Source organism: Gouania willdenowi, chromosome 14 (assembly GCF_900634775.1).
Source record: "Gouania willdenowi chromosome 14, fGouWil2.1, whole genome shotgun sequence".
Taxonomy (NCBI): domain Eukaryota; kingdom Metazoa; phylum Chordata; class Actinopteri; order Blenniiformes; family Gobiesocidae; genus Gouania; species Gouania willdenowi.
In genome coordinates this window covers 11,658,322-11,680,365 of record NC_041057.1, presented here as the reverse complement: position 1 = coordinate 11,680,365, position 22,044 = coordinate 11,658,322, and the positions used below count along the sequence as shown (strand labels likewise).

Here is a 22,044-nt window from a genome sequence, read left to right as displayed (position 1 = left end):
GAAGAAAAAACATCAACATTTCAATGGAACAATAAGTTAAATACAAGAAATTGATTTTGTTTTGAAAAATAAAAGATATGGAAAAGCATGAGCGACACAGCGACTGCTTGTTAAAGAAATTACAAATATGTACAAAAACAATACGGGCAACAATCAAATTTTCACATCATTTACAAAGAAACTTGAGTAGGTGGGACATTAGCGGCGTTACAACAGGGTCAAAAATCAGCACAGCAAATTTCATTCTCATGTCAACATATTTATAGAAAGCAAAACAAAAGCTTTTGTTTATGCATAGTTGGAATAAGCTAAGACTGAAAATTCACACCTTCTTCTCAAGACAAATGACAATTGATCAAATCTTTTTTTATTATTATTACTTATCTTAATTATTACCATCAGCTGATTTTTGTAGTAGGGATGATAAACTTTGCAATCTTGTTCGTATGAACTGCAAAAAATCCACTAACTTGATCGAAGTATATTTCCCAGATGTTAGATGCTTTACAAAGCAACAGTTTTGTTTTTGTTTTGTTTAGTTTTTTTGTTTTAACGCTGTCATAAAAAGAACATTCTGAAGTAAATCTGATCTTGTTTTTATTACCAATTCCTCTGTTTCAGCTGCATGGGAAAGAAGCACCAACCACTGCATGCATACACAACATAAACCTCATCTACTTTATCAAATAAACTCATTTTTCTCATACCTATGCTAGTAAATACTGTTTTAAATCTGGGAGACTTTTTTTTTAAACTTACTGATACCAATCAGACTCTCAGGTTTCTCGCAGAGCTTCGCAGATGTCTCCTGCAGGACTGTGTTTACATTGTAGGAGGTGCTGCTTACATAGCTGCATACAGACACGTTTACTCTCAGGTTAGAGTTCCCTAAAACCGGTCATCAGAGCGTAGAGACGTACATTCCAGATGCTGAAACTAAGGCCTGTTGGTAATCTGCTTGTTATTGCTTTTTTGATCCAAGGCATCTTCCATTAGATTTATTGTAGAAAAATTAAACATATGAACTAAAATGAATAACAGAAATGTTTACGTTCCAGCGAGATTAATTTAGTCTTCTTTTTGAATAGTATGTTAAGTTGAGGTTTCATTTATTTATTTTTTTAATCTCCTGACATGTTTCGACTGTCAACTGCCAGTCATCAAAACTTCAGAAACTTCAAAGGAACCATCAAAGGCGATCAGCAGAACTCCTCTGACAAAGACTGCCAGTTGACTGTCGAAATATGTCAGGAGATAAACATTTCCTGAATAAACAAAACCTCAAAGAAATACGTTTAAAATGTTTTATACAAGACTGAAACTTTAACGTATTGTGGAGGGGCTTTTTGTGATGTCATGAATTTAATTTATTCCCAAAGGAATCAAAGCAACCTCTGCAATAATACCCAAAGAGGACACACCAAATAAAGCAGAAACTGTCTTGAAAATCAGCCAAGTAAAGTCCTTAGTGTTTGTAAGGCAACGTTAGAATGAGTCAGTGTTAATAGAAGTCAGTTGATATTTTAACCACATTGTTTTCCACTGTTGTGAACAACTGAGCCATGTGTGTGTGTGTGTGTGTGTGTGTTTTTATTTAAGTCTGAATGTGGCATTGACAAGTTAAGAGGAATTTAGTGCAAACACTCCCTCTGAGGGATGAAGGGGATCGGATGACAGAATGTTTTGTTTGCGTAGTTTCAGGAAGCTCATCAGAGAAATCTGTCCACAGATTCAATTGTGCTTAATAAACTCTATGATTAATGAACTCACTGTCATTGAGGAAGCACTGACCTGGGATCACAAATGGGGGGGTGTATCTTCCCACAAGCTAAAATTATGATCCGAGATCAGCAGTCCAGGACACCAACTATAGCCTCATGTGTTTCCTCTTAGAGCATGGTCGCCCTCTTCCTCTCACACTAACTCCACCTTAGAGTTGGGGTACACGGCCACCACGTCGTAGCCCTCAGGAGGCTGGACCCGAGCCTTAGCGTGAGTCTCGCAGTACAGATTGTCCTCAATAAAGAAGTAACCGCGCTGCTTGAGGTTGAGGCCACAGTCATCACACATGAAGCACTCGGGGTGGTAGAGTTTGTCTCTGGCCTTTACAATGGTGCCACTGGAAAGAGATAAAAAAAAAGGATAGATTAATGGCACGTAGAGGGGATTACTGTCTAAAAAAAATGTCTTTATCTCATTAGACTTTTTTGTGGGATAGTGTTTGCTGACAGCGTTCTTAGTCTCAGGCCAACAAAAGAAACCATGATGGCCGTTTAATAATTTTGGTTTTCCTGAATCCTTTTTGTAATCAATATTTCAAGCCGATAATTTTCTTATTAGATAAAATAATTGGGTGTGTTTGAAAACGCATAACAACGTATATACGAAGTCTGATGTCAAAATGAGTATAAAGTGCCTTCAAATTAGATAGTATAAAAAGATTGAGTATGCGAGAAATACACAGAAGTATACTATATTGAGACATTTTTTAAGTATGCACGGTGGGCACACGAGTCATACTAAACTACCCCATGATGCATTGTGAGCGGAATGTAAAATCGTCCTGGGACCAGCTTCAAGCTAAAAGTCAAACATCGCCTTTTTAAAACCAAAGCATCTCTTCTTGTCTTCAATTCGGGCTTTTGTTTTGAAGTTAACAGGAAGTGTGGTCAGCAGCACAATGGCGGGTCTCCAAAAACCTCCAAAATGTCAGCAGTGAAACGAGTTTTATGAATCATATGACCACATGTTTATATTCTAATTGGTCACTTTCTTGCTTAAAATGATTTCCAAGGCGGCAATGTTACATTGATCTATGAGGGATACACTAAATTTATCTAATGAAAATATTAGCGTTTTATAGCAACTTTAAATAGAAATAAAAATGTTAATGTTAAGAAAGATGAAAACAAATGATACGACTACCTGAGGTTTGAACATGTTTAAACAAGATAAAAGACGAGTGCCAGGATGACGTACGATCAATGACTTTAATAGAGCTTTGTGCAGCATATAATTAAATCCGTATTAAATAATCGTAATACATCTTGTCATATCTAAATAATCAAGAATGACATCAGGAAATGTCATTGAACTGAATCATCAGCTCTAACATAACTCAGTGGTTTTAATGTTGTGGGAAAGCGTCTGACACACGTATTAGCTCTCTGAGGTCACAACAGTCTGATTGTGCTGCCACAGAGCTCCCTTGTTAATGAGTAAGTGCATGACATCAGCGTTTACCTGGAGCGGCTTTCATAAAGGTGTGTGGGAGTTTGTGCACCTGCATGAATAGCAAGCGTGTGGTTAAAATTGTGTAAACAAAGCATGGAAAAGAGTGCGGAGGATGGCGTGGGTTAATAATTGAAATGATCGATGTTTTGAGAAAAGCCTGTCGCTGCAAGTCGAGAGACGGAAGCGACATTTCTGGCTTCAGTGTTAAGAAAATCATCTTCTTACCTTTGAACCTATTTCACGTGCTAAGTTAACTTTTTATTAAACAAATTTCTGTCTTCATGTTCACAACCTTTGAGTTGAGAGAAATTACTTATCTTTACATCACATGAATTACATATTAAAACATCATCTAATACCGTCCGTGCCAGTATTGGGAAAAATCTCAGCTGAACAAGTCACAGGATGTTTAACGTCAAATGAAGACCAAATGATTTAAATACCGTCAGTTTTGAACATTGGCAGTTTCAATGTTGTTTATGTAAATTGAAGCATTTACCGCTAAAAATCTCATGCTAAAACCAGTGAATACCAGTTTGATCGCATTAAGAGTTGAGTTAAAGCTGCTGGAGATTATGTTTTTTTTTTTAAATCAGATAAAGACAGTGTTAGGCTCATAAATCAATGAATCAAAGATCATTTGATCAAAAAGAAAATTGCGCATTGCATTGTGGGATGTGGAGTCCCGTTGACAGATGCACAGAAGTGTTTTTACTTCATTTTTACCATCATTTCTTGTGTTTTTTCACCAGACAAGGAGGAAGGTGATTCATTTCAGTTTGATCCCGGTATTCCCCGTAATATCATCTCACTCCACAAGACATAACATTTTAGACGGATTCAGATTGTTCCGTGTGCTCCAAAAAAAAAACATCCGCAATTGTTTTGCTACAACTTTTCAACCACGAAAACCCCAAAAATGTGTTGTGAAGTCACTTTGGGAGCATATACAGGAAATCACGGTGAGAATAAAGATAAAACCCTACCATTCATTCATTCCTGTCCAGGACTCAACATCCCATGATGAAATGCGCAAAACTTTTTTGACAATGTCAACAAAACAACTGTGGAGTTCAACACAAACTTTCGAGTGGCAATTTCAACCTTTAACACATTTTTTTTAGCAAATGCTCTTTGATATATAGATCTATGAGGCCTACAATATGTCTTTAAGTTGATTAAATGAATCAGGGTTAAGTTAATCCCTATTGACCAAAATAGAAACCAGATACCTGCAGTTTAATGCACATTCTATATTAAAGGTGCAGTCTGCAACTCAGATTGCCAGAATGCATCGCGACCAAGCAAAAAGAACCAATCAGAGCGAGGATTGTGTTTGATGGGCTGTCTGACAGCTGTTGCTCACAGGCACCGCCCCTTTCCCGGGCTGGAGCGCCGTCTTTTTTTACAGTGTATGGTCTGGAGGAGTAGAAGATGGAATTGGTGACTTTTCTGCTTGAAAAGTAATTATTACTGCTTGATTTACATTATGTTTGATTTGTAATTGTTACACTAGAACTCTGTAGTGCATGTGTTGTTTGTGTGCGCGCAGCAGCCTCCGTTTGAGCTGCTGTAAATGACACTGTGTTGTTGCTGCTGCTGAGGTGTGTGCACATTGAGAGAGAGAAGTGCTGCAGTAATATGCTTTTAACAGAGCATGTTATATACTGTGATGTTGCTGTTGGGCTAACGTTAGCTTGTTAGCTCCCCTGAGGGAGGGTCTTTGGAAAGTTTGGAGGCAGGGCAAGAGAGCAGCAGGGAGGGAAGTGGAGAGAGGGATCTGAGAGTTGCGGACTGCACCTTTAAATATTATAAGCATGGAAGTCCAAAATGTGTGTGAATAAGCTACTGTTGTACCCAGCAGCACATTTTAAAACCAATGTGCTCTTCAACTATAACTTATTTGTGTTATTTCTTTGTATTTCTAATAAAAAAAATTATTACAGATTAGGCCAATACTCACACAATCCCATTACAGCAGCGTGTGCATTGTGGAAGCTTCTGCAGACCAGACATGGGGCTGGGAATGGGGCTCCCCAACTTTGGGATCGGAGACCTGACTGGAGACTTCAGGTTTCTCAACCTTTCAGTTGGTGACAAACCTGTGAGCAAACAAAAACAGAGCAGCGCTTTAATTCAGGGATATGAAACTTGGCCAGAAACCCTTCTAGTATTGACCCTTAAAAAAAAGCATGTAGACCATAAATGTTCAACAAGCTCTCAGAATTACAGGCAGTGACATGAGTTGAACACCTCCGCAATGGGCCTCCTGTAACCTCTGTTTTATATGTGTGTGTTCAGGGGCTAATAAATCCCAGTTAGTGCAGCTCTGGTAATTTGAGGGCAAAAGCCGTGCATGTTCTCAACAGTTTGGATTCATAAGGAATTCGTCTTTGCTGCGAGAAATTCCTTTTGAGGACAGATTGGAACCATTAGTTTGAGAGTTTCATAATTACACCGAAAGGAAGCAAATGAGGTCACTTTCAGTTAATAGAACTAATCAATGAAGAAGAACATGACTTCACAATACAATTACATTCTTTAAGGAAAAACCCAAAAAATAATAGCTCCATTAGAGAAAAATACTGACAGATACAAACATCAAAACAGGATGTTTTGCTCTCTTAGCCATGACAGATTTTGCTAAATGTGATTAATGTCCTGAGATTTATTTTAAATATGTGAAGCACTATAAGCACCATGTTGATTCCACTAAGGAGAGCCAACCACTGTCTGATATTTGACAGTGATTTTTTCTTTTTTTTTTTTGATGTTCACATGCTAAATATGGTGTCTTTGTGACATTTTTACCAATGAATAAAATCAGTCTGTTAACTTGATGTTCTCATTTTTCATTTCATTCACTGAATAGGATGGAAAATGTCTTTCCTACTCAGTTCCTCGCCCTCTCTTTCACTGTATCCTCTCCGTGACCCTCCCTGTGTGCTCTATTCAAGCGTCACCTAGCATAGTGGCATTTCCGAGTAGGAATTCATCAGTCAGCCTTGTCTAAAGCCCCAAGTGAGAAAAACATCCCCTGCTACTGAGGCCAAATTTAACTCTAACACTTTAATGCTACCGTTATGTGACGTATGACAGTGTGAATAGCTCAGCGGTGATAATATTTATCTTGATGGCAAGAGTGGCATGATTCATCTCCTTATAGTTTTGGTTCCATGTAAATGTCAGTAAAATACAAGGAAGGATTACAGAGGGACACAGAGAGGGAATAAAGGATCAAAAGTGAAATTCAAAATTGCACTAGTCACGTACAGTCCAAAGTTTAATCCTAATGTATTTTGAAAATGCGAACGTGAAAAATAACGGAGTACAGAGAACAGACATATTTCAAAACATGAGTTTGAGCAACATGGAATTAGAGACAGATACAGAATTGGTTTTAACAAAAGATGATGAAATCAAATTAAAAGTTAAATTTATCAATAAACTCAGGTTTTATTTATTTATTTATCTTTTTGTAGAGTATACTTGTGTTCTTTCATTGTTTTGCACCTATTCTTATACTGTATTGGCTGATTTGTTGTTGTTTGTAAGTTTTTTTTTTTAAACTTGACTCTGGGACATGCACAAGAATTCCATTGTACCTGTTCTTTTTAACTCGTACTTCTAGCAATAAACTCTCCTCTATTCTATTCTATTCTCAACTCAAGGCTTTATGAACATAAACAAAAGGACAGTCTTTATTTTTACTGTTATCTCCAATTTTTCCATCATTCTGAAAAACATCCCTTGAATAATTTGACCCTATCCACCAATCTCCAGGATGTGCAAATGTGGAAACTTCCTTCGAAAAAGGAATTCAATTTAAATGATAATAATATTTCTCTGAATTGTAAATGTTTTGCATGCTAGTTAATTTCAAAACTATCTTTGAGTTATTATAGAATGTTAAAATATGAACAGTGGCTTCAATGTGCCTGTCAGCCCAGCTTTTATTGTGAAAGGCTGGAAGCAGAAGTTGGTGTTGTGTCTTGTGTGTGTATATAAAATGAAGAGAATCTGTTTTTAATTATATTTAATCTGTATCTGACAGATCTTGATGTTGCACCTATAATCAGTGAAGTAGCGCCCACGGGAATAAGGTCGCTTAGTGTCTTAACGTTCTTTGAACCCTGGTGGTGGTGGTGGTGGGCATTGGTTGCTGTTCCCACGGGTGACACCTCCGTACCAAAGTTCTGCATGAATTAGATGAAAGCCTGAGTCACTCCACTGATTGTGAGTGTGGTATAAGTTTAATCAAGCGAGCACATTTAAAAGCTGCACCCTGTGACCTTTCCTTACTGATGATGTGCCAGTAGAGGCTCAGGCCAACACACAACCACCTCCTCCACTAACAACAGTCTAATCCCCTTACATCTGGCACCTGGCTCAAAGCGCTGAAAGTCTCTGAACCAATTAGCCTCTGGTTGCTCTGCAGCATGTTAAAGAGCTAACATTAACTCGTCGGGTTATTTTGGTGGTTAATGTCTCCATTACTCAACAATTCAGTGATGAAATCTAATGGAAACCTCTTGTTTGGTTCTTCTGGGGCTTTCTAACAGAGGAGGAGACTTTTTAGACTTGCTTTTAAAGAGGGGGGCATGTACGGTAGTTTGCTGGGGGTCTTGGGTAGATTGTATATTATGTCCTTATGCAGCCGTCTCATTATATTTATTTCATCCCTGAACACGGAGCGACAGCAGCACAGTTCAGAAGACGTGTGTGTGTGTGTGTGTGTGTGTCCTATAGCACTGTTAATATAAACCAGACGTACTGTAACGCAGAAACGCACTAAGTGTCGACCCACATCCTAACTCTCACTCACACACACACACACACACACACACAATCTAAAGCTGCACAATTTATAGCAAAGGGTGTGAAACTGTCATTCTTTGACAGTTTGGGTTAGTAACTCTATATTTCTGCTCAGAAGCACACAGAACATGGACTGAGTTGGTTTGGAATGTATGTATGTTACGTGGGGTTGATGTTTCTTTGTGTTTAATGGTGTGAGACTCAAATGTTGTGGGTTTTTTTTAAATAACTGAGATGTACGGACAAAGATCAACATCATTATAATCAATGGGGGAAAAAAAAAAAAAAACATTGCTATTTCTTATTATTTTAGTAGTTTTTAAAAGACAGTTTTTTTCTTGCTTTCTTATCTCCCTAAATCTGCAAACACTACTATATTCTCTAAATGGATGTGAGTAGCTGTTATTGTTTAAACTAAATACATAACAAATTGTATTCTCTTTTAATGAATGTTTTCATGCCTCAGTAAATGATAAAGTCCAACCAGGCTAAATTGTTGTTGACAGAGTTAAAGTTTCACCTCAAACTTAGTCAACTCTTCACTTTTTCCATTACATAATCTTTTAATAGTTGTTTTTGTCTATATTTATATAAATTTAAGCTAAAAACACAGCGCTACATATAAACCTGGCATAGTTAAACCAGTGTTTTTGATCCATGTGGATGCTCTCAGTGAAGATGTAGCCTTGAGACAAAATAAATAATACATTTTGCTTATACATTAAATTTTGATCTACACGTTTTGGCTTTTTTTAGATGTAAAAATGTGCACGAAAATCTGTTTTTTAACCCATATATTGAGCAAATACCCAATGACTCTGATTGTATTTGTCTTCAAAACCAACACTTGACTGAGTTTAACTAAAGTTTACAGATTAAAACATTTTTAATGTGTAACTTTTCTCTCTTCAGACACTCATGTTACATTATGTGAATATCTATTTAAATGTACTCATGTTTTTAACACTTTTAATGCTGGACATGCATCACAGGACAAACAATAATGACTTTGTTGTGCATAAAAGTCTCATTTCACTTTATTTCTTTTTTCACTCCATTCTTTTTTTCCACCCTTAATTCTAACAAGGCAGGGTTTGTGGAATTTTGTGTAAACTGACACTGTTTGCTTTACCTTTAAAAACCCCTAAAAGACTCTACGGGAGCTTTTGCTTTGAAAAGAAGACTGACCTTTGTGATTTAACAGCCTGACAACCAGGCATGCATTCAAAACACGACCATTTGGCTTCAGTTCAAACTTTGTCAATTGTTCTCAGATGCTTTTTTTTGGGACTAGTTAATTGTTTATAGCGTTTTTTAAAAACGACAAAAAAACAGCAAAGACCAGAGCATTATCTGGTGCGTGATTTCCCACGCACACACATCAAACAAAACTATCAGACGTCAACACGGAGACGGGTAGCTTTAGTGGGAAACCCATTCACTCTCAAGCTAAAAGCTAACTGACTGCAGACATGACGGGGTCCTTTCAAACCTCTTCAATCCGTCAGTAGTCGAACACTTTTCCCTTCATCTGTCATAATGTTCTATAGGTATCGCTTTCTTGTTGCTTTGAGCGTTATAGGAAGTGAAAATTAGGGGAAACACTCAGGTTTGGTTTTGTTCCAAGTTTCACTGACTCCTGGAGAAATTTGCACCGCGTTTGTGTTTGATGTGAATAAAAGGAGACGAGTGTTTAATTCGCAGCACGAGGAACAAAATGTGTACCGTAATTACCAAATCGTAAAGTTTTTACAAGTACACACAAAGTGAACAATGACTTACTTTAATAAACTAGGTGTGTTAAGACGCTATTCTTGTTCCAGTGCCAGTATTACACAAGCTTCAGTGGTGTTTTTGAAGAGCTAAATAATGTAAAAGGAAAGCGATACTGAGGGCAAACTGCAGCTTTAAAGTTCATTTTTAAAAAGTAAAGTAAAGAGTCTTGATCTGAGAGTTTACTTTCACTTTTTCTAATTATTGTATTACTGTGTGATCCCTTCATTTCTGAACATCTTTGAGCTCTACTAATAATATTAATACATTTTGATGATCTTTTCTTAACTTTTCTCACCTTAGTTCGTCATTATGTTTTGACACTTACCGGTACATACGGTGCTCTGTTGTCAAATTATATCCTTTTGTATCCTGTCATCTTAGAAACTAGTCTTTAAAATTTAAATATTTGCAACCAAGCAAAAAATAAGAACAAAATACAACTGCTCTTGTTCTTTTAGAGAATTTGTTAAACAAGTTGTCTTATCTTCACAACTGTTTATTATATTAGGTGCAAATGTTTTACATGTTTGCAGGTATCATGTCAATGTTTATTATATTATAAATCCTAAATATTTAGTTATTTGACTTCCATAATGTAGTGACATGTAGATTTTCTCTTTGTATTAGTAAAACATTTTGCTATTCAATTCTAAGAACCAATAAATGTTTTGACTTCTTAAATTTAAACACACAAAAACCAAAAGCTGTATCCGCAAATCAATTAAAAGTTACATCCTATAAACCATAGGAAAAAATAATATTTTAGAGCTTTCCTGAACATGTGGTAATGATGAGTCAGATGGTTTAGTGATGGTGTCTTAGGTTATTTATTGATGACTTGTTCAGTTCAAGGATGTCTTAACAGATTCTGTCAGAACTAAACCGAATAGTTACTGTTTTCGACACTTTGGTCTAGATTTGGTGGTAAACATTGGCCCCAAAGCGGTTTTAGTTCCAGGGATTAGCTTCATGTGACTCAATCCCAAAGGTTGGAATGCCAAGTGGTCAAAAGACAGACAGGAAAACCCCTTTTCCTCATTACATTGCTCTTTGGAAAGTTGTTTTTACTCCAATTTAACTCCCAAAAATCCCACCCACCTCCTCCTCATCTGCTTGGGATCTATTTAAAGAACATCATCTTCCCTGTGCTTTGTTTGTCTCTGTCCCTCTCTCTCTTCTTATCTGTCTCCCAAACCTTAGCGTCTGTGTTTTCCTATAAAAGGAAAGCTATGCCACTCAGCCTCCCTGTTATGAGCTCGTCTGCCTGTCTGTGCAACATGTTCCTTTTACTGGAATCTTCCTGGCTCATCTGCATGGGAGGAAATGTTTACCCAAAGAATTCCAGTGTTTAGGCCGTGCACGCAGCTGACCTAATATTGCACGATTGTGAAACTTTTATTGATGTACGTAGTGACATCCAGCTGCTTGCTTTACGGCCCTAAAGGAGAACAGAGCAGCCAAGTATATTGTGATAGCTGACACTATATCACAGCTAAAACAATGCATTTACACTTGCAGTATTATTGGAAAACTCCTGGGCCAGGGGCCAAATCCGGCCCTTTGGAGCATCCAATTTGACCCGCAGGAGAAAGTAAAAACGTTGCAGTTATTTTTAATGTTAAATGGTTAAAGAAACTCAAAATTCTTACAAAATCCAGACATATTTCTCTTAATTAAATAGAAATTGTTTGCAAAATCTAGGAAATTTAAAGTGAAGCTCATGTTGGGACTGATATCTATCACTTATTGCTTAGATATGTGATTGGTTTCTTACATATTTTGTCATTTTTGTATAAGTAAAATTGCAAACAAGGATACAATAATGTTCAAATTACTAGTTTTCCCACATAAAATCTTGAGATTAACCTGATCCATATTTGGCCCCTGAACTAAAATGAGTTTGACACCCATGTTTTCTTGTCCTGATCTTAAAACATTCATTTCTAAATAAAAAAAAATCCATTCGCTGTGCGTTTTTCCCCAAAATAAAATATAATAAAATAATTAAAACAAGCCAAAGACGAAAAGCAAAATATTTTTTTTTTCCATCTTGGTCATTTTTTTAAGATTAGTTTGAAATCGAATGAAGGAATAACTTTTCAGTTTTTTTAAGCATTTAAAAACTCTTGTCATATGATTGGTATAAATCTGTAAAATGCTATGAGAGACGAAAGCTGTTTTTTTAATGTAAATGTTCAATACATAATAAAAAACGTCAACAGTAGAATTTTTAGGCTTCAGATATTTATATATAGTATAATGTATATACTAGGGCTGGGATGATTCCCTTTTCTCCCGATTCTTGGGTGCCGATTCAATTTGAATTGCGATTCTGATTTTACACGTATTGCGATTCTACAGTGATGATTATCACAATTTTTTCCTTATCCAAACACGTAAGTTTAATCCTAAACTTTTAGAAATATGTCACAGTTCCAAAAAACAATGCACATCACATCACATTCACTCATTCAGTGATTTATCATTATTTATTCAGTTAATTATTATAATTTATACTGAAATAAACACAATAAAACCTGCATCAGGAAGGAGTTTCATTTCAGAAGAAAAAATCGATGCTGGGAAGCAGAATCGATTAAAATCAGCACCCAAAGTATATACTATATATTTATATATAAATTGTAATTCCTAAATTTAACCCCCATATATAAAAACAAAAGCATAAGAAATAGTATTTGTTACTTCCAGTTAGAGTGCACTCAGTGTGCTGCACGTCATTCTGCATAGACAAACACGTGAATCTCTACCTCCATCCTCAGCCTCTAGAATTCCCTGGAGGTACTTGAAGGATCCAGACTGTTTGGGTTCAGAGACAGGCTCTTCATAGTCCTGCAGCATCTTGTAGACATCTGACTGTGGGTTGAAACCATTACGGCCCACGGGGGACTGGGTTGGAGGCTCTGGGCTGAGGGAGGCAAGCAAAAAAAAAAAAAGGGATTGTTGGAAAAACCCACACATTGTAATGAGGAACAAGTAAATATAAGTTGCTTTTATTACGTCTTTAAAATAAAACTGAAGGCTTTAATATTTATCCTATAGCTGCTTCCATTTCAGCAGGTGACATCCGGAATCTCGAGACATTTCTTGAAATATTTGCCATTTATGTTTCTTTGCTACATATTCAACCACACGTTCATGTGAAAAACAGCATTTAAATGAGTGATATTGTCCCAAAACATGCATTTGAGGTTATGTTCTGTGTAATTGCCATTTTGTTCCTAATTTGTTTAAATTTGTTGTTTCAGGAAATAAAATCCATTTGGAAGCCCTCGATATACAACTTAATATGATAACAAAAGAAAAAAATAGCTGTAAAACAGAGGAAAGGAGGAGCAAATTAAATGAGAACATCATATATGGAACTGCTTCATAAAAAAAAACAAAAAAAATAAAAATGATGAATTAATGTAGGAAAATGTAAAAATAAAGTCTTTATACGCAATGTAATAAAAGTGACATGAAGTTTGATCGCAAAGTTTCTGTAATGTGTTCCTGCATGCTCCCTCATTTATAAAGTAATCTCCCATTTACAGCATGAATCCCCTCCTTTATGACTGCACTTAAATGGTTAAACCTCTGGGACAAAAGACGTGCTGCTGACAGATGTGTGCAAACGCCGATGTTTGCCTTCCAAACTTTTCTCCTGGAGCCTGAGGGCAGAGGGACACAAAAGCGCAAAGGCCATGACTTCAGTGAAAGTGTGAGGGAGCACAAAAGTACCACTGTGTGAACGAGTGCGTGGGAGAAATAGACAGACGGCATTGGGCAGAGTTCAGCTTAGTTTTTGTCTCCATCTGTGAGCTCAGGATTAACAGCCCTACCCAGGAAGAAGTCGGGGACTGTGAGAGAGGATGTTCACGAAGAGACTAAACACACATGTATTGTGCACTCAAAGGGATGGACACCAACTAATGGCTTTTCCAGCAGCACAACGTGCATATGCACATATACAAGTAACAAAATACAAGTACTCACGTTACTGTAATTGAGTAGCTTTTATGGATACTTGTACATTTTTGAGTATATTTTTCAATCAGTATTTTTACTTGTACTTAAGTACATTTAAAAAAAAAAAAAAGGAATTTGTCACATTTCTACTATTAGCCGTTACTGAGTAAATTATAATTTTTAGATTTAAAATGATCAACGGACATTGTGAAGCAGCAAAAAATGAAATGACCAGACAACAATCAAACGCATCACATCATAGCCGACCAATCACATTAAACATAGTGCATGGCACTGTTTTAGAGTTCATAAATGTAACTATACTTAAAGCCTGAGAATTTTATTATATTTTGAATTGAATTAATTTGTGTTATTTTATTTTTTTTTAAATGATTGCACATTTTTGACAAACCTTTTATTTTCTACAGATGCCTTTGTGGAAAATAACTTAAGTTCAAGATTTTGTCTCTTCCTTTTTAAGTTTATACATGAGATGTTTACTGTACGCAAGGGAACCGTGGCAAGATTTATTACCAAAAATAAAAACGTGAAAGTAACTAGTAAGTTCTATTTAATTGAGCTACTTTTAACTTGTACTTGAGTATTTTATGTGTAACCTACTTGTACTTGTACTTGAGTACAATTTCAAGTAAAGTATCTCCGTGTTCTTTATGCCTCTGCACATATACATGCTCCTGTAGAAAGAAAACGCTGTTTTTAACTAAAAATGACTGAAAAAGATGTTGGGATAGTGCAGAGTTATTATAAGGGTACATGGTGAAGCTATTTTTTTTAAACCTGGCTTCAGTTTTTACATTTTATTTATTATTTATTTATTTTTTTAAAAAACTCTTTCATTATCCCACCTTTGTGAAGCACTGATGCTTAGACCTCCCATCTTGCTAGGTAAGGCTCTTTCTCCATTGCTGCCATTGTGGCCATAAAGCATTGCTGGGTTGTTGTACTGAGCGTGCCCAGTGCCGTTCCCATACTGAGGGCTCCCGTTGCCGTTGCTGTTCCCATATGGAGCGGCTCCCGTGCCATTCCCATAGCTGTGGCCGTTGTTGGGTCTTGGGTTACTGTTGTTCTGGTAAATGGGCTGAGGAGACTGGGGGGACTGTGGTTCAGAGGTGTACGATGGCTTGCGGCTGTAGCTTCCATATCCACTGGTGATGGGACGAAAGTTCTGAAAAAGGACAAAAAAGAGAAAATTTTAAGGGACAATCTGATATTATTGGTAGATAATCAATATATTTTGTGTAGAGGAATGAACAGAGGGAAGTATGGTAAACCCAGTAAGGAAAAGGTCAGAAATATTACGATAAATTTGGTGTAGGAAGAAGGAAAAGCATGATAAATCCTATTCTAGGTCACATGTGTCAAACTCATGGCTCGGGGGCCAAATCCGGCCCTTCAGAGCATCCAATTCGGCCCTCGGGAAAAAGTGAAAATGACAGAGAAAACATGAATCATTGTGTAAATTACCAAAAAAATTCAGTTGTAAATTGTTGCTGAAAGAACTCTATTTTTTTCCCCAAAATCCTGCAATTTTTCTCAAATTATTCGACAATATCTCCCCAAATTAAATCAAATTGGTCAAAATAATCTAAGTATCTAAGTATTGTTGAATTTATAGTACACACCTGCGTTCCACTTGTGATCGAACTGGTCCGTATTTGGCCCCTGAACTAAAATGAGTTTGACAGCCCTGTTCTAGGTTTTTCAACATTATTTGGTACTAAGCTTCTATAGGACAACAATTTCCTGTGGATATTTTAGTGAAAACAGTCTAATTTGTGTACCTTTTTTTTTTTTCCCTATTTGTTAATCTGTCATTTCTTTCAAGGCTTAAAAAAATGTACAGGACTGACAGAGTGGAGACGCTGCAAAACATCACCTTATTATCTTTTCAACATGTTGTGACAGACTTGGACTAATGACGCGCAATGACACCTACAATTAAAACTGGGGGGTCGACGCCCTTTTCATGGCGTTGCAGAAATGATATGCTGACATCATCAAGCCTCCCACTGTTTACCACAGCTATCAGCACACTGTAGTGATAGCACTGCCTGCCAGCCGTTCTCCTCCATCGCAGAGAGCTTAATTTACTGATAAAGTTTTATTGAAACACTTAATATGACATCATTAAATATATGATGGTGTTTTAGATATATGCTTTAGTTTGAATGCATCAAATAAGACTGCAAATCATCAAGACTTTCAAACATTTCAGCTCAAATGATTTATTTGATCTTTTAAAACGGGGTAAGTTGTTGAGAACAAGTGTGAGACATATAGCAGTGAGTGTGCAAGTGTGTTGGACTGTTTAAAGTGCCTAAAGCCACAGGTGGCGGACGTTCACTGTCTCTCCCAGACAGAAGCCATGTCATTTCAACAAATGGGTCGGCTGGATGTCCTCCTATTCTCAGCCCTTGGACCACACACGCACAAACACACACACACGCACAAACACACAAACTCTGAAGTCAACATTTTTAGCCAGCTGGGTCTTAAATTTTGAGAAATCTTCTGTCATCGCCCCTGAAAAATGCAGTAAAGATGACTATCAAGCAAACCTAATCAACCTTCATTTACACAAGATGAATTAAGTAAAAGCCTATTATTTTCTCTGCAAAACAAAAAACAAAATGCTGTTTCTGAAATTGTACCAGACTGTTTCAGGCCACCAGAAGCCCACTGTTTGACTTTTAGTAGCTTTCATCCTGGAAGCTGAAAAAGTTATTTTTAGATTGATATTTTGACATTTAAATATCGACAAAGCTACTGAATTTGTGATTTATTTTTTTTTCTTTTTGCACTACAAGGAAACCTAAAACTCAGAACACTTTATTGGCGCTTTAAGATGTTTCGTTAATTTGTCCTCTTCTTTCTTTTATCACCTACCTTAAACCTTGTGATTTTCTTTATTGGTAAAACTAAAATATTGCTATTAAATTTATTTTTGACAAAGAGCTCCAAACAGGTCTGCACTGTAACCTGTTGGACAAGTTAAGTTTGTTTTTTAAAATGTGAAAAATTAAAGACTAAAGGAACTGATATAATTTAGTATTTTGGACAGCAATGTTCTAAAATTTGAATTCATATTTGAGATAACTAGCTCATGTGCAGTTAAAACAACAAGTTTGCATTTTTTCATGGATATTGTTCAACGTTTTACAATAAAATAAGATACAGCCGCGCCCGCGGAATGTCTCCACGCCAAATAGCACGTACCACGTTCCCGAGAATTCAGTGAAATGACTCGGTTCCACCGAGTAACACAAATTTAATTATGCTATGTAAAAATCGTAATCGACGTTGAATTGCCTTTGAAACTATATATCACACGACTATTTCCATAAATTTAGAAATTACAGGAAAAAGTCTCTGAGAGGCTCTTGACATCCACTCATAGAATGTCCATGTCAAATTACAGCTCAGTACAATGAGCATTAACGGAGGAGTAGTCGTTTGAAAAATGGGGCTCCCGGGGGCACCCGTGGCACATATGGAGTAATGGACCCCATGCGTCAGTGATTCGGTACCATCAACTGTCGCAAAATTTGACACACAAATAAATTCGAAAACGGCATTAATGGAAATTGCCTAAAAAAGGGGCCCCTAATCAAATTGTGCGAGACATAATTGTAATCTACGTTGAATTGCCTTTGAAACGATATATCACACGCCCCCTACCCCATTTCAAAAACAGGGTCCGAGCATCTCATCATATTCATTCATAGAGTGTTTATACCAACAAAGTGAGCGGCGGTTTGAGTTCGGTATCCCGGCCTAAAAACGGGGATCGGTCAAAATCGGAATCGGCAGGTCAGGTGCACCCCTATCTACAACACAAATACCCATACTGAATTATAAAAAAAATATGCAGAAATAATAAATATATAAAGAAATTGATGACAAAAAAACATAGGAACACACTCAAACATCCCTGTGTGAATTATAAAGCTGCACCTTGCTCGATTTAGTAGCCAGTATTTACATGGCAGGGTTATTATTGTCTGAGCATGAACTTATTTTATGATGGCAATGCATCACCCTATGTGACAAAGACACTCACACTAATGTAAAGATAGTTTATTTTACTGTTGCGTTCATTTATTCCGGTACTTCAAGTTATTGCACATCCTCCCAGAGAATGAATGAGCCCTAAACCAGTCCTGATTGCACTGACGTCCTCACACCCACGTCAGCCATGGTGTCTCCTTCTGTTTTGACTGAACCAAACACTCCTTAATCTTTTTTCTTGTTATTCTTTTCCTCGCAGCACTTTTTTTCTCCCCTTTTCTGTCCATGCACGTCTGTTTTAAAGATATTTGCTTTGGGTGAAAAGTGGATTTATAGGGCAGCACATCTGGTGCTCGCCTTATAAAAATGTCATTTTGGAAACATTGAGGACCCATACATGCTTTAAAGTTGCAGGGAATGAGTTTCCTTTAGATTCAATGATTAGCTGCGAAGACACCGACATGCCACAAAGATTTATTGTTACACTTTTACGAGTATTTAAAGTTTACTTTATATATACATTTATTACTGGTTTTTAGAATTCTTTAAATGGATGCCGAAAGAAAGGTGACATTCATGTAAATCCAATCAAATGGATACATTATCATAGTTTCCAGGAAACATTATCTTGTTTTCTTGACAAAGATGAATGTAACGTGTTCTGCTTTCCACAGTCATCAAGGACTACTTGGAAACAACAAAATAAAAACCGCTTTTGTTTTCTTCTGAGATTAACCCGAGTTCCTTCTGACTTGGCGAATACGGGAATAAACACCATCAAAATAGAAAGAGAACCAATCCTGGAAACTATTTATGAAAAACAAGCATAGCTCCCAAATTCACACAGTTGTCTCATTTCCATGACTTGTGTTTCTGTGGTGGCAAAGAATGAGTAATGTTTCAAGACCACTGGCCATGTGTGAGTCTGTGTATCGCACAGGAAGAGAGATTTGTGTTGAGAAACAAAGCAAAGGACACAGATTATGCTGGCCAATGTGTGTTTACTTCGCTTACCTGACATGCATTCAGTAAAAATCCCTACATATTTGTTCTAGTTAACAACAGAATTGGGATTTTTGGTGATTAAAAGAAGGCATTGCTTACACAAACCACTGCTGCTTAATGTGAGACAGACGAGCAGAGAAGGGGAAAGATTGAGAACACTAATTGAAATCATATGGCCCACCTTCCACTGAGGGCTTAGACCTCAATCACTGGACCTGCTCTCACAGATTCATGATGAGATACACACACACACACACACAGACAACTTCCGTCTCTGGTGCCTCCTGCTTGGTTTAATCCCCTGGGACATTCAAAATTAAGCTTTTCACATGGTGCTCTGCACCACTAACTAAATACAAACCAACCCTTTATGGGTCCCCTAGCCTGGCTCTGGGTGCCTCACTGGCAGCAGAGACAGACAATCAGGAGAGAAGGTAGCAGAGAGTGAGGGGGGGGGACCCATGTATAGAGGAGGCTTGCCAAAGCAGAAACATGTTGGTTCCTAATGTACACAAATTCAATAGATTTTTATTAAAATCCTCTGTACTACCTTTTTGAAAAGCTTTCTAGGATGAGAATGTCAGGTGATTGTGTTTACGTGCAAGGAATACAATGAATACAACAAAAGCGTATAGTGTGTTTTATGTTCTTTTAGTAAAAACAATGCAACATAAAACCTAAACACATTCAAGCAACTTTAGAGGAGCCAGGGTAAAATACAAACCTTTGCAAACATTTCTATTTATCCTGTATGTAAATATTATTACACAGCAGAGCAGGAATTTAAGCTGTTGTGAATTCTATATCCTACATTTTCCTCTGAGATGAGCACATACATACAGTAAGCATTAAAAATTACTGACCAAAGAATTATCAAACAATTTATTATTAATAATAATAATAATAATAATAATAATAATAATAATAATTGCATTTATATAAAACGCTTTTTTCAAGGTGACTCAAAGCACGTTACAGAAACCATTATTCATTCACACCAATCATACCAGTGGTGGTAAGCTACATTGTAACTACAGCTGCCCTGGGGCATATAGACAGAAGCATGGCTGCCATTTCGCGCCTGTGGCCCCTCTGACCACCACCAACATTCATGCACAATTTATACCCATTCATACGAGGCAATGTGAAGGACACAATGACTAATTGGATAGAGTGGGATTCGAACACTCAACCCTTCGGTTATTGGACGACCCATTCTACCACTGAGCCACGGTTGCCTGATGTGCCTAGTGTTCTTGTTATTTTTCTAATTATGTATGTTTACATCTTTACATCTCCTATTTTATGTTAGTATTTATATTTACAGTGGGTATGGAAATTATTCAGACCCCTTTAAAGTTTTCACTCTTTGTTTCATTGCAGGCATTTGTTAAAATAAAAAAAGTTCATTTTATTTCTCATGAATGTACACTCAGCACCCCATCATGACAAAAAAAAACAGAAATGTAGAAATGTTTTGCAAGTTTATTAAAAAAGAAAAACTTAAATCTCACATGGTCATAAGTATTCAGACCCTTTGCTGTGACACTCATATTTAACTCACATGCTGTCCATTTCTTCTGATCCTCCTTGAGATGTTCTGCTCCTTCATTGGAGTCCATCTGTGTTTAATTAAACTGATTGGACTTGATTAGGAAAGACACACACCTTTCTATATAAGACCTTACAGCTCACAGTGCATGTCAGAGCAAATAAGAATCATGGGGTCGAATGAACTGCCCAAGGAGCTCAGAGACAGAATTGTGGCAAGGCACAGATCTGGCCAAGGTAACAAAGTCATTTCTGCAGCACTAAGAGCACAGTGGCCTCCATAATCATTAAATGGAAGAAGTTTAGGACGACCAGAACTCTTCCTAGACCTAGCCGTCCAGCCAAACTGAGCAATCGTGGGAGAAGAGTCTTGGTGAGAGAGGTAAAGAAGAACCCAAAGATCACTGTGACTGAGCTCCAGAGATACAGTAGGGAGATGGGAGGAAGAGAAAGTTCCACAAAGTCAACTATCACTGCAGCCCTCCACCAGTAGGGGCTTTATGGCAAAGTGGCCATAAGCCTCTCCTCAGTGCAAGAAGTATGAAAGCCAGCATAGAGTTTGCAAAAAAACACATGAAGGACTCCCAGACTATGATAAATAAGATTCTCTGGTTTGATGAGACCAATATTAAACTTTTTGGCATTAATTCTAAGTGGTATGTGTGGAGAAAACCAGGCACTGCTCATCACCTGCCCAATACAGTCCAAACATTGAAACATGGTGGTGGTAGCATCATGCTATGGGGGTGTTTTTCAGCTGCAGGGACAGGACGACTGGTTGCAATTGAAGGAAAGATGAATGTAGCCAAGTACAGAGATATCCTGGAAGAAAACCTCCTCCAGAGTGCTCAGTACCTCAGACTGGGCTGAAGGTTCACCTTCCAACAAGACAATGACCCTAAGCACACAGATAAAATAACAAAGGACTGGCTTCAGAACAACTCTGTGACCATTCTTGACTAGCCTAGCCAGAGCCCTGATCTAAACCCAATTGAGCATCTCTGGAGATACCTTTAAATGGCTGTCCACCAATGTTCACCATCCAACCTGACAGAACTGAACAGAATCTACAAGAAAGAACGGCAGAGGATCCCCAAACCCAGGTGTGAGAAACTTGTTGCATCATTCCCAAAAAGAGTCATGGCTGTACAAGCTCAATAGGTTGTTTCTACTCTATACTGAGCAACGGGTCTGAATACTTATGACCATGTGATATTTCAGTTTTTCTTTTTTGATTATTTGTAAAACTTTCTACATTTTTGGTTTTTCTGTCAAGATGGGGTGCCGAGTGTCCATTAATGAGAAATAAAAGAAACTTTTATTTTAGCAAATGGCTGCAATTAAACAAAGAGTGAAAATTTTAAAGGGGTCTGAATACTTTCCATACCCACTGTTCACGGTAACAACTCCAACAGCTGCTCTTTCTCCATCTATTCTCTGGATGCCGACAGCCAACCATGACAGGAAAGTCTCATCAAAAAAACCTCTCGAACCAGATTTTGACATTTCAGGGGGATTACCGGCTAATGGTGAACACAAACAACCAAATAAGAGGGGTCACGCGTTTGTGATCCAAAAGGATGATTGTGACTCCTTGCTGAGCTGCTCTTAAGACGTCTGTAGACACTTGGTGAAAATGGTCTACTGGGCTAAGTTTCAATA

General features: G+C 37.3%; 1 protein-coding gene across 2 annotated transcripts in view; it reads right to left on the bottom strand.

Annotated features, from left to right (window-relative positions):
• Window positions 1–339: 339 nt before the first annotated feature.
• Window positions 340–22,044, bottom strand: part of pdlim4 (PDZ and LIM domain 4) — a 70,202-nt gene continuing 48,497 nt past the window's right edge. For both annotated transcript variants that reach the window (XM_028466066.1, XM_028466065.1), the window contains 4 exons: window positions 14,664–14,983; window positions 12,597–12,754; window positions 5,198–5,336; window positions 340–2,119 (listed from right to left, as the gene is read on the bottom strand). In XM_028466066.1, the coding sequence (XP_028321867.1) occupies window positions 1,915–2,119; window positions 5,198–5,336; window positions 12,597–12,754; window positions 14,664–14,983 (822 nt within the window). In that variant the 3' untranslated portion in view covers window positions 340–1,914. The remainder of the gene's footprint in view (window positions 2,120–5,197; window positions 5,337–12,596; window positions 12,755–14,663; window positions 14,984–22,044) is intronic.